Below are 14,032 nucleotides of genomic sequence, written 5' to 3'. Positions count from 1 at the left end.
TGGTGAGTTTTTTAATTACTTGTGGAGTAAAATGACTGTCTCTGGATTTTCCCATTGCTAGTAACTTCCCTTTCCCTGGTGTGTGATTAACAATATATTTGAATTGTACTCTCTGGGAAGCCCAGAGATTAGGCAGGATTTAAGATTAAGAAGAAATACCCAAAGAAATATCAGTCTCATATGACCTTTTAGGTGTGTTTCAATTGAAGCATTAGGCCCTTGATAAATGACATGTGGTTTGTCTTAAAGATGTTGATAATTTTGGTAGCTATACAAGAATATCTACAGACTTGATTTTTGGTTTTGAAAGATGAAAGGACTGCTGTATATTTATCTTCATTACTTTGCAATTGGCTTTCAACCAAATGTTTTACATTTTCATAACCAAATTGAGTTGAAAATTTTTCTGATTTATTCATACTCTACGGTATTTTTTCCATCATAAACATGATCTTTTTACTTGTAGGTGCCTCCTCTGATGCAGAAAACCTATTCAGATCCTGACCATTGCCGTGTTGCAGCACCAATTGATGACAATGTGAGTCTGACATCTGTCCTTTCAAAGTTGACACCTCTAAAATGAAACAAATGAGTTACTTATTCTGCGCTGAGCTGCACTTTTATGGTTTTCTGACACTATATCAGGCACTCAAAACAGTTCTAAACTTTTTAAAAATAAACTTGCATACTTCCTTTTAAAATTAACATTTTTGCTTGCACTGAAATGGCTTGCACAATACTGGAATAACAGTGAGAGTGCACGTACTACTTCTGTGTTTTATGGCTGGGGCTTTCTTTTTTTTTGTTTTTTTTTCTCTTCCCCCTCCTATTTATGTCTGTTCAAAGATAGTGTGGTACCAGACTGTCAGCATCATTTCAGTTAGCATTTTAAGGATTTGATTTCTGATGTGACCTTTTAAGGAGCATTTGTTTAATGGATCAAAAGAAGTGTTTGTTATGTTTTTGTGAAATTACCCTTCAGAATGTGCTCCTGAATACAAACTTTTAGTATGTGAACACCTAAAATATGTGAAGTAGTAATATTAGAAACTTGAAAGTGAAGTTTAAGCTCCTGATATTATCATAAGCTATGGTATTTTACTATTGTTTTGATTGAAACATTGATCATGTATGTACAAACAATTGGAAAAAAACCCTTTTATCTCTAAATAGGAGAGAAAAGCCTAAGATTACCAGTCATTATATGCATTTTGCTATGCACCTGTTCTGCTCTTCACATTTCAAGTTCTTCGGTCACATGAAAGCATTTCAATTTGTTTCCCTGTACACTGCTGTGATGGCTTTGTAAATGTATTTTTATTCAGCTAACATCTCCTTGAGTTCTTCTGAATTTTCTTTTTCCCCATTATTTTTCACTATATAAGACTGTATCCCCAAGTTTGTAATTTCAATTGTAATTACAAATATCTGTGTTACTCCTGAAGCTTCTGTTTTGCATAGGCAAAACAAAATAATATAATTCAAGTATATGAGCAGCTTCTCTGTGGGTATTTCATTGATCTTCTGTAAAATGATTAGATGTTGCACTTCTTGATCACTTTTAAGTTAACATATCAAGTGCTGAAAATCAGATTTCAGATATTTTAAAACCTTTAAACTCTCAACTGCTCATCTCAGATACATTGCTCACAGTCACTAAACATACAGTCACTAAATCAGACAAAAATATGACAGTTTGAATGGAATTTTAATAGGAGAAGCAGTACTGTAAAAGTGAGCCGTGGATCTGTACAATCTCCAGCTGGAATATAAACCCACTGTCTGTGTTCCAGCTGTATCTAAAGATATACTTGCATAGTTCACCAGAAGAAAAATACTAACGTGTTTTTTGTTGGCCAATCTGTGTAACATTATCTCTTAAATAATAAAATTATACTTCTTTTCTTAATCTTCAAGCTTAAAAGCCCTTGATAGCAATGCAGGTTACAATGATACCTAAATAAAAGGTAGTTCATTGCAATGAAATGTCATTGGTTTTAGCATCCATAAGAAAATAGTACCTAAGAAAAGCTCCTTCCAGAGTTTTTGTTAAGCAGTTGAAAGCACAGCAACATAAGAGGGATCAAGTCTCTCTTTAGGACATATTTACATGTAATGATTTTATTCAACTTCTGTAATAACTGTTGACTTTTGAAATAGCTGTTTCTATTTGTCTTATTTTAAAAATCCATTATATTTTCAGTCTTTCTTTGCTACTAATGGTGATATAGAAGATTGAGGAAAGATTTCATATGACAGTAAAATACAGAGCAAAGTGTTTGTCATGGTTGTGCATATGCTGAAGCATTTGATGCATGAAGTAGTCGCTAAAACTATAGCTTTCTTGAACTGAAATAAAAGTTTACTGTTTGTTTTTTTACTTGGTGGTCAGGTGGATGACAATATTCCACTGAGAGTAATGCTCCTACTTATGGATGAAGTCTTTGATTTAAAGGAGAGAAATCAGTGGTTAAGAAGAAATATAAAAAACCTGCTTCAGCAACTTATTAGAGCAACATATGGTGACACAATTAACAGGTACTGTTTATCTTATACAGAGCAGTCATGTGAGTGACACTGTGTAGCATGTCTATACATCCTTCTTGGTATTAGTACATTATTGTGGTTTCAATCTGCAAGCATTCCTCTTCGAAGAAAACCAATAAACTGAGTACAAATGTGTTATACAGTGGAAATAAACACAAAACATTACTGAAAGAAAAATTCCAGTAACTCTTACATGCCAGAGAACTTACAAAAGGGCCTTCATATAACAAGACATCACATTTCTGTGAATGTAACTTAATATTGATGCTTCTTGCCCTGTTTTACACTATACCTTTTTTATTAATATTATTTATTACTGTCTGCCTTATTTCTGCTTACATCTCTTGTGCCACAAACGATACATTGGCACTATCAGATTATGTGAATTATACTGAGTTGCAGTGTTACATTTTTGCTCTCACACTTTAAAAGGTGGAAGTGGGAAAGAAGAAGGACTCTTACGGGCTTTGTTTTGGCCCCACCATGTTTTTTGTACTTAACATGTACTCTTATTCATGCAAATGCAAAGCCAGTTAATAGTGCTAAATAAGTAATGTTTCTTGCCCCCAGCTTAGAGATACACAGTTTCCAGGCTTGCCTTCTAATAATTTGTTTCTGAAATGTAAACAAAAATAAAGAACAAAAAACCCCAACAACAAAAAAAAAATTTAGATACAGGTTTAGCAATGCATTGTTACTTTTAATTTAGTGCCATGAATCAAAAACTTAATTTGTAGCAGGTGAGAATTAGCTTCCTTATTACATTTTTAAGGACATTCCTCACTGGATCATTTCTTTTTACCCTTCACAAGTATATTTATGATGTTTTGATCATCACTATTAAACAAATAGATTTGTGGTAACTGTAGCAATGTAACCATGTAATAAAATAGCACTGGGTCTTTCTCAAATAATTCCTTGTGACCAGTTCAAAACTGTCTTAAGAACTGTGCTTCCAAGAGCATGTGGACCTGTTGAGCGTCTCTGAATGTTTTTTGCTGTTTCCAGATTGTAGTATAAGTAGCAGAGTTTGTGCATAGGCTGCTGCTTCCTTATTGCAAAGATCACTGTAGTACTGTTTTGCTTCTGCATTTAGGGCCATTCCAGATACTCATGGCTTCCTCCAGTCAGCAGTTATACCTTGTTGTGGCAATTTCTTGGGATTTAATGGCGTTCTGCAGAAAAATTGTCTTTTTCTGTTTCTTAGAAAACTAAATTCAAATTGTGGTTAGGGAAACAATCCTGGAATTATGTGATACACAAATGCACATATCATTTCTATAAGCATCCTAGATTTGGACATAGAGGTGGGTGGGTGGGTGGGTGGGTTGGTGAATGAAGGCCTGATGAATGATCAGTCCTCCTGTTAAAGATTGTGAAGTAAATGTACACACTGGTGTAAGCGTGGTATTTTGAGATTCTGAGTACGTCCTTTGCTTACAGAAGCAGAACTTAGAGTGCTTAATGAAAAGGATTGCTCTACAAGCAAACCAGTTATCTAATGCTGATGGGAGATGCAGCAGCAGTTTTGCAGTCAACTTCACTGTCATATATTTACCCAAAAAAGAAAAAAGCTTTAGCTTTAGGGAGTGATCAGTGTCCTAGGATTTCTATCTTGAGAATCAGTGTTTGCCTTCCTATTGTGCAGTATTGTAGAACCTACTTACAGAGTTGGAGAAAGTTAAAATTATACTTTGTTTTCCCTTGAATGCTCTTTAAAATGCTTCACTTCTGGGTGCTCTGCTTTAAGAATTAAAAAAGAGACTTGTTGCTTTGATTTTAGAAAAATAGTCGATCATGTTGATTGGATGACTTCTCCTGAGCAAGTAGCAGATGCAGTGAAACGCTTCAGGTATGTCTTTTATAATAGATGTCAAATATGAAGTATTTACCAGTTGATGTCTAGTGTCTATATATCTTCCTGTCCTTACATGAAGAAGTTATCATCACTCTCCAGAATACCGGTTGGATTATAATTTTGACGTATTTTTAAATATTTTAAGCTTTTTACATATTTTAAGTGAGAGAAAGCAATTGTCACACAGAGAAAAGTATTTTTGAGTTTTCTTCTCTACCTTAAAATCTTCTTTGTTAACCAGCCTAGAACAGCTGGAGTACAGCTATACCTTATCACTGTAGTGATGAAGGGTTTTCTTGCTTTGATGAAGGCATGTATATGCCTTGCTTTTAAAGGCAAACAATTAGTGCTAAAAGAGTCCTAGCTATAATGTTTCACTTTGGATATGTAAAATGGAAATGAAGTCTGAATTTGAAACTACAAAGACTCTGTCTTTCAATTTCCTGAAAGTTTTAATGGCTTCTACATTGGTGTTGAGAAAGTGTTACCAACTTTTTTTCCCCTATGGTTTGGGGCTTTTTTGTTGGGTTGAAAGTCAAAGTAATGTAATGTATTCTCCAAAGGGTAATACTGTACAAGTATTCTGTTATTCTTTGATTAAACTGTGTAGGAATGTGTACGTTTTATTCAGAAAAAAAGATAGTCTTTCACTGAGGCAAAACAGCTTATTAGACCAGAGGCATGTCTTTTGCAGTGGACTTTCTATTACACTGAAGCTATTTCTTCCCAGCTTTAACTTATTGAAAGGCTAACTGCTGGTGTCAGAGTTCTGATGAAGCAACTAATAGACATAATCCTAGAGTCTCAGTAGCAATAAAGTCTGGTAAAAGCAAGGTTTAGGTCTATTTTATGTAAGAACTATGTGGTGGTATTTGAATGGTTTTGATTTGCATTATTTTATTAAAATTTAAATTCATCTTGTTCCTGTACTAAAAACGTATGTGGTAGCTACTGACAGGTTGAGCATATTGTACCAATTGCTTTTGATTTCTTCATCTTTTTTTTCCCTCTTCTAATATTTGTGTGTTATGTTGTATGCAAATTACTTTCTTGTATTTATTTTATGAGATAGCCCTGAGAGATGTAAAAGAGCTTTTCACTTGATAAAATGTTTATGTATTTTGACAGATATGCTTTTGTTACAGAGATGCTTTTTGGCCAAATGGCATTTTAGCAGAGACTGTTCCGCGAAGGGACAAAGCTATTAGAATGAGAACAAGAGTGGCGGGGAAGACCAAATTGCTGGAGGTAATGCCAGGTAAGTGAGTCTGGGATTAAAGCCTAATAATCCTTAACATATATTGTTACTGAAATTAATGTCAGTATTCTTGTTGATTGTTTTAAGTACTGAAAAGAAATGCTGATGTATGAACTGCATTTCAATAAAAAGGTTTATAATTATTAAAGAATTGGATATTTTCACATGTACTGTCAGTAACTCTCTTAGATCCAGCCCAATATTTAATTTCACTAGAGGATTTAAGTTTAGTGCCTGAAATAGATATATACCAAAACAGTACAATTTCCTGCAAACATGGTTTCCACATACATAAGGTAAGAGTGAAGCAATTTTCAGAAATACTTTCTGCTGTGAGAGAACTTTTAGTTTCGTCGTGTTGTGTAGAGGTGCTGTTAATTCAGATTTCAGACTGCAGTGCTTGAAAGACTTACATTCAGTTTGAGTTTGTTGTAAACATGGAAGTATAATTTAGCTTAAACTGTGTAACTTCTGTTTTTGTAGATGAACTGAAGCACATCATAGGTGCTGAGACTACACGGAAAGGCATTCTTCGGGTCTTTGAAATGTTCCAGCATAGTCAGCTGAATAAGAGAATGGTGTATGTGTTTCTGGAGAGATTCCTAGAAACCTTATTTCCACAAAATAAGTTCCCTGAGCTCTTCAACAAACTGCATTCAAGGTCAAAGCAAATGCAGAGATATAAGCAGAGACTACACTCTACTCAAGCGCCTTCTTTACAGAAAAGGTGACACTTCAAATCTATTAAGCTGGTGTTTGTTTGTCCAGGATTAATTACTTGGACAGATTCTCTGGGGCTTCAAACTCACATGCTGTCATTTCTGCACCAGTCTTCTAGTGTCACATATTAGATTATTAATGCATCTGTAAGACCTGTGGATCTTCTCATCTTCACTTGTAGTTCAACCACTACCAGAATGGTTTGTGTGTCTTAAATGATTTGGTGCGTCTTCATGCAACATTGAGAAGAAAACTGGCCCAGTATATCAGAATGCTGATCCCTTCCGTTCCTGAGTCGATGTTTTGCCAGCAATGAAAAGTGCCAGACTGTTCAAGTAAAGCACAACTATGGTTACAATTGAAGAAAGGGGTGTTTTGGCACTGGGAGATAGTGCAATGTGTGAGAGTCAGGTGGAATTGTTCTATGTTACGACTATTGAGGCTCTGTAGGGCTATTTTAACATTCCTGTAAAGGCTGAGTTAACCGGAAAAAAAGTCTCTGGAATAGCAGGTTCATAGGAGAGGGGAGAAATAGCTATAGCCCCATCATAAAAGTACATGTATTGAATAAAAGTTGAGGTAAGGTGGCCTTTATGCCACATTTGCATCACCTTTCATATTTTGAAAATTAAACTAACCTTATATCTAATGGGGGTTGTAGTAAAAGCAGAGGTGCAGTAGAAACAAACCCTTTATTCTGATTATTCTGTAGCTTTAAGGGCCGTATGCTGCTCTTACAGCATCTGGCATGCATTTTGCATGTAACTTCAGTGGAGAAGGAGCATCGTATTTATGTTCAGTTGGTCTGTTGGAACATAAGTCAATAGTTGTAGAAGGAAAGGGATATATGTTTCAAACAGATAGATACTGTGTTAGAAGATGAGGAAATTGCACTAAGACACAGTCTACACACAACTCCCCACTAAAATCTGGAACATTTTTGGGATGTGAAAGACTATGTCCTACTTAATTGAAAGATTCCTTACTTTCTAGTGTGTAAGCCTCATATGGAAAAATGTTAGAATTACTTGGTTCCTCACAGGTAAAAGATTTCATTAGTCATATGCAAACACTTGGAAATTTCTGAATGCATCTCAGTGTATATATGAAAATAAAAAGGAAATAAAACTACAATATTTTTTTAAATAATTTTTTTATTTTTTGCATAGTGTAAAATTTTAATAAAAATTTGACATCAAGGCCCCACATCCATCTGTTTAGTTTCATTGAAGAAGTTCTGTCCAATTAAAAATACAGTAACATCTGAAAAATCCTGTTTGGCCACAGCATATCTCAGTTTGTGTTTTCTTTTTCATAGTCCCTGACTGTTTGAGCACTACTGTCTTGAGTGAATAGAAGGTAGAGTCCCTTTTTTTCTGAATGCTAAACACAGGGTAAGATACAGCTATGGATCAAGGATCCCAAGGATCCTTGTAGTAATTTGTGTCTTAATGGGAACAAATGGTCCTTTTATGCAAGAGAGAAACATAGACCTTTGATGAAAGCGTTCTGAGAGAAGATAGAAAGCTCTCAAAGGACCTTGTTAAATTGACTGACACCTCTATATAGATAATTTTTCTCATGGACTCTGTTAATGAAATGTAGCCTTTTATCATACTACTTAATGATGATCATATTGTACTGTTAACATTCTCATACAGTATGCATGGGCTCAAGTGCACTTGTTTTTTTTTCTTTATTGCAGAACTAAATGCTGTAAAGTAAATCCCTTTCTTTTGTAATGCCTAGGAAGACAACTTGGTAAATATAGAAGAACCCCTCTCCCTTCCTCTCTGCAGGTTCTGTAGAAGTGTGATGGTTAAATGCTTTTGAATTTAACAGAATTCTTGAGTTCTGTGTGAAGTAATCAGCATAGCCAGCTCCTCTTGTTTACATGCCTGTATCTTCCTCTGATGTCAGGGTGCTCAAGCATAACTGATGTCTGACTGATGAAAGATCATTCAGCAGTTGTTCTTGGCGATACAGTAAATATCTCATTAATCCTACCAAATCTAACTTATGTCTTTTAAGTCACTGAATTTGTTAAGCAGTATCAAAGTGGGAAGTTCAAATACTGTTTTGTCAAATCTGTGGAACCTTTTATCTATCTGTAGGTACCGTGAAAAATTTCAAGAGAATAGTGATAATATACAAATTTGGCTTTTTTTTTTTAGTTATCTGGTACATTTCTGTACAAAAATAAAATAATATCTCTAGGAATGTGAACTGAACATAATACACCGTGCTTATTAGTAATTTTACTTAATGAGTTTATTACATATACCTATACACACATTTATACACGCATGTGTGCATATGTATATATGTATTGAAGTTTTGTCTTCTGTATTTAATTACAGAATGTGGCTTCCTAATTTAGTGGTGCCTGTTGGCTGGCAAGAACCATCAGAAATAAGTACTTTTTGTTAAAGCGAGTTTGTCTGTATCTTTATTTAAAAAGTTTTCCTGTTGACGGTTTAAAGTACCCACCCTGCCAACCCATGCAGCCTATTATCCTAGGAAGTTTCCAAAACTGAATGTTAATATACAGCACTTAAGTGTCTGGGTGTATCTTCTGGCCTTTGGGTGCTGTGACTGGCCGCTGAAAATTGTGCCATTGTCAACAAATGCACTTGTTTTAGCCTTAATTATTTTTAAGAGAAAATGAGCAATTGAATTTTTCATTTGGTTCATCCTCAAGCTTGTGCTGCTGGTGTTTGCTAGAACTAAACAGTAAATTTTAAGTGCTACCAGAATGTGTACCAAAATGAAACTATATAAATTCCACAATCTAAATTTTAATTTTGTGCAATATTTTCATTTAATGCATGTGTATTTGAATAGCTGTAAAATAAAGGAATTTTTAATGTTCTGAAGTCTAGGTTAAAAATGTCTTCTCAGCTGAACAATTTTGCATTCTGTTGTTATGTTAGTTTATTTAAGGACTTGTTTTAAAAGTCTTACTCGTTACTCCTTTGTTAATTCCTTTGTTCTCAATGATCCTTGCTCTCCTGAGCAAAGCTCATCTATTACAAGGGAAGAATCTGAAGAACACATCTCATAAATAGAGCTGTTATAAATTACTTGTGCATATCATTGTACAGTAAGTGTCAGCTGTGTGCCTAATTGTTCTATTGATGCTTTTCCCCTCCCTTCCCCCTCCTCTCGTTTCCGTAACAAAGAATGAACATGAAATGGGCTGCCATGGTCACTTCTACTGAATGGCAGAGGACTCTGAATTTTTTTTGGAGTTTGCATTTATGTTCTGTCCAATAGAAAGCTAAAAAAATTACACTAATAAAGTATTAACAGGATTACTATGAGTCTCCTTTTATTTTTCAAATAACTTTCTCACTAGCAGGTATGAAAGATCACTAAAGACAAAATTATTGCTGTTTAAATAAAACAACCATTATTTGATTTTTAAATTTTTTTTAACATGTTATATACTGGGTTTGCCTCTAACAAATTAATCTCTACATTCATTTTTGACCAGTGTTTGCAGGGAGTCCTGTATTTTAAAAAGACTTAGCAGAACAATGTGATTGTATGATGTGGAGGGAGAGGGGGTTTATATTGTTACAGGTTTTTTTACTCTGGCTTTTTCCCCTGGGTTTATTTTTGCAGCAGCTGGATCTGCCATGGGATCATGATTGTTACCCTTGATGTATTTATTCCAGCTGTTTCACATTCATCAAAAAGATGTCCTCAGCTAGAGAGATGTTAGTTCTTTGACCCTTGAGTAAAGTGTTTACTACTTTCTCTAACCCACACTCTTGCTACAGGATATAGACACGTATCAGGAATTTTACTAGCTGATTGGAAGTTCTTATTTGTTGAACCTGTTACCCTAGGGTAATTTTATGGCAAAAATATCCTCCATAATCTTATTTTTAAAACAATCTTTTAAAATATCTTTCCTTTCATAACTAAGGGTTATATGTGTCTGTGGCTTATTTAAATCTTCAGTATATCAGATTATTTAATGATAGTTTTGATGTCTGGTGCAGTGTAATGGCTAAAGTTTTTGTGCAGTTCAGTAGTCAGCATCAGTCTTCCCTGACTTAACTACAAATTCCATAATTTATCTCTTGAAGGAGGGGAAATTTTATCTTGAAAACAATTAGTTCACTTTTCTTAAATTTTTCAGAAGAAAGTAAGCTTTAGTAAACACTTGAAACATCTGTGCCACTACAGTGTGTCCTCCCCAGAATACATTGGACTACTCTTGCGTTCAGAAAGCTCAAATAACTGTTTCCCAGTTATTTGAGATATTTGCCATGTCTCTAAATTACTATGTCGTGTTGGGCTTGGGATAATCTGCTTGGGCCAGTTAAATAATTTGATACCTGGTTTAGTAAGGGCTAACTGGAATTCTCACTTGGCATTTTAGAATTGGACTAGCATGTGAATTAATTCTGAGGTTGGACTTAAGTAGAGGACAAGATTATATTGAGTTTGTTGGCAATCAAGACCTACTAAATGAAAACAAGGAATGTAGATTTCAAAAATTGTATTGTTCTTTCTGACCATAAAACACGAGCCCAAAGTAGTCTTTTGAGGTTTTGTGCTGAATTTTCTCATCTTGAGCCCTGGAAACATGTTACTTCTGAAATAAACAGAGAGATAATGATGAAATTTTTCTGTTATCAACTTTCAGGAGCTTTAGGGAAGAGAGTCTCAAAATTATTTAAATTGGGAACTTTCTTCTTAATTTGTAACATGTAATAAGATGGTTCTGCAAGTTGCCTGGTAATTCCATGCACAGAAAAGCCAGAGTTTCACCCGTTTTAGTTCTTTTTCTGAAAATAGCCAGCCTGTATTGGGGTAAGTACAAAACTTTGCAGATGTCATCTCCCCTTAGCAAGCTACAGTTTTGTTATTTTTCAGTGCAATGGTGAAGTTGGAATGTGATTATCAAAGACAATGTGTCTGTTTTTAAGGACTTCATACAAAACATTCCTTTATAGTCTGTTTAAAGAATTAGTTTCACATCTTAGTCAATTGAATGTTATCTGTGTTGATTTAAAACACCAGCTTCCCATTAATCCTGAACATTATTTCTGCAAACAAACAAACCATGCTTATATCTAATGTAAAAACACAGGCATCTGGGAAAAAAAGGATGGGAGTTCCATTCAATTTTCTTCTGTCTTGGGGAATTGTATCAGTGCAGAAATGAAACCGGGATGTCCTGCATTTGGAAATTCACCAATTTTGCTGACTTTATGCATTACCATGTAAAGGAAACATGGGCTCATGGTTCTCCTGTGTATCTGATAGTATGTTAGTTTTCTTCTTATTACATGTAGGTTCTAAGTGGTGCTCTGGCTAGCAGTGAGTAGTTGTGGGAAATGCCTCTGCATGGGTTGGAGCCTCACCATTCTGTTAATGAGGCAAGTGCAGCCTGTAGAAATGTGTTACTGACAAGGGTTGTGTAGAACCAAGATACGGAGTTGTCACCAGTGAAAGAGCTTGCTGAAGCACCTGAGTGATGCCAAGTGATTCCACACACAAACATTTGTGCCATTCCCCTTGCTGCAGAATCCACCTTTTTTACTTTCTGTCAGTGGTATTGCCAAGAATATTGTGGTCTTTAGAGGGTGTGTCATCCTGAGCCTAACAAGTGTGGTAATACTGGGTAGATGGCTGGTTTTGTAGGTGGACTGAGTGTAGCTGGTTTTGGAGTGACAGTCATAATGTTTTTCTTCTAGTATTGTGGACCACAACTGAAGAGAATCCATAGGAAGTGATAATAATAAGATTTTTAAGTAATAATTACAATTATTAAGAATAATAACTTTAAAAATTATTTTAATTGGAAACTTTTGTACTGATGATTTATTTGATACCAAGTCAAGTGGTCATTTACTAAACTCACAAAGTGGCTCTCATAGTGGGTCCTTTAACCCATTTCATTGAAAACAGTAAAATTTTGTACTGATTTAGCAACAGTGTGTGAAGTACAATATTCTCACTTAGTTCATTAGCTTAGAGAATTGAATAAACTGAAAAGAAAGTACTGCAGAAGAAAACTTGAGGTGAGTCAGAAATCTCTCAACTTCAGATTTATTTTGAAAACTTAAACAAAACCTCTGTCAACATCCCATTGCAATACTTAAAGCTTTTACACTGTTTATACAAATTAGACAGTAAATAATTTATTTTTGCAGTATAATTTATATTTTTGGGCATCCCTACTATTGTGTACATGTGTACTTCTGAGACTTACACATTTTGTATTGAGCATTTCACATCAGAGAAATACTATATCACATGCAATACTGGTTTTCTTTCCCATTAGCTATTTGTAGGTTTTATCACAGATGAAGAGAAGTACTCTCCAAATAAACTGCCTAGTCTTTGCGAACTGCTTTGGTTGATCACATCAAAATTAGTTAAATTTCCTGAGCTAGAAAATACTTCTTTTTGTGAAAAGACAAAAAGACTAAGTGCCACCACTAGGAATTGCCACAGGTAATGCTTGCTTCTTCTAATTCATTCTAATCAACCAGTAAATCTTACTTTCCTTCTTCCAAGGGAACCTAAACCAAGGAAGTCTAACACATAACCTTAGGTTACATATATGTACATAAGTGTATGTTGTGTGTTGCAGAGTATAATAATAAGTACAAGCCTCCTGACCATTTTTGGGGGAACTCTGCAGTTTTAAAGTCAAATACAGGGAACCAACAAGTTATGCTTTTGATTTTTTTCAAATATAAAATATGCCAATCTTAATGCCTTTTTTTTCCAAATTATTTTTTATTATTTTTTTTTTTAAATTTTACCAGTTTTCTGCTTCTAATAATCCCTTACATCAAAAATGCCCCCAACAAAGAAAGGACTGGCATACATTTGCATGTCTCCTTTGGCAACACTGAGTGTTTTCAGCTACTTGGAATGTTTTTCATGAACTTGCTCTTAAAATATGGGCAAATGTAAACATGTTTATGGTGAGTGATGCCATGCATCCATGCATTTCTTAAACAGCAGTGGGACTAGCATAGAGGGGTTGTGTCTGTAGAGGAGATGGGGGCAAAGAATTGTGTTTTGTGGGCATTGCAGATGTTCAGAGCTTGGAAACACCAAAGTTGTTAAAGAATGCTTTTAAAGCAGAGGAGGACACAATGAAATGTTGCCTAGCAGAAGCTGATCACAAAACAGTCATGCACATGCTGGCTGAGCACGGGAGCAGGCTCCTCTGGGAGTGGTCACAGCACCCAGTCTGTCTGACATCAAGGAGCACTTGGACAGAACTCAGGCTTGGTGTGATTTTCGGTGGTGTCCTGTGCAGAGGTCCAGGAGTTCGATCCCGTGATCCTTTTGAGTCCCTTCCAGCTCAGGATACTGCTGCATCATTCATGAATTGCTGTCTGAGCCTCTTTGGACTATGAGTGCTTTTGCCTTCTACGTGGTGGCTGTTACTGTAAGTTAAATGACAAAGAAACCACAGTTAGGTTTTCTGTTTCTGTGCCTGTTTTTTGTGGGTCTGGAACAATTTCATTTAAATGAATCTTTTCTATTAACAATTCCACAGGTAAGCTAAATTCCATTACAACAGCCTGCTGCATCTTTTAGGTAATTTCAATTCCCAAGTCCTAAGAAAAAAATATTTCAAGGATAATTACCTGAGATTTTCCATACTT

General features: G+C 35.2%; 1 protein-coding gene across 5 annotated transcripts in view; it reads left to right on the top strand.

The window, feature by feature from the left end:
- SNX13 (sorting nexin 13) overlaps positions 1–9,700 on the top strand; it is a 112,283-nt gene extending 102,583 nt beyond the window's left edge. For all 5 annotated transcript variants that reach the window (XM_085050858.1, XM_085050856.1, XM_085050857.1 and 2 more), the window contains 5 exons: positions 467–538; positions 2,393–2,538; positions 4,331–4,399; positions 5,551–5,663; positions 6,147–9,700. In XM_085050858.1, the coding sequence (XP_084906984.1) occupies positions 467–538; positions 2,393–2,538; positions 4,331–4,399; positions 5,551–5,663; positions 6,147–6,394 (648 nt within the window). In that variant the 3' untranslated portion in view covers positions 6,395–9,700. The remainder of the gene's footprint in view (positions 1–466; positions 539–2,392; positions 2,539–4,330; positions 4,400–5,550; positions 5,664–6,146) is intronic.
- The last annotated feature ends 4,332 nt before the right edge of the window (positions 9,701–14,032 follow it).

The sequence above is a fragment of the Lichenostomus cassidix genome, chromosome 2 (genome assembly GCF_008360975.1).
Source record: "Lichenostomus cassidix isolate B80296 chromosome 2, HeHo_3.0, whole genome shotgun sequence".
Lineage (NCBI taxonomy): Eukaryota > Metazoa > Chordata > Aves > Passeriformes > Meliphagidae > Lichenostomus > Lichenostomus cassidix.
This window is presented reverse-complemented; position numbering and strand designations above follow the sequence as displayed.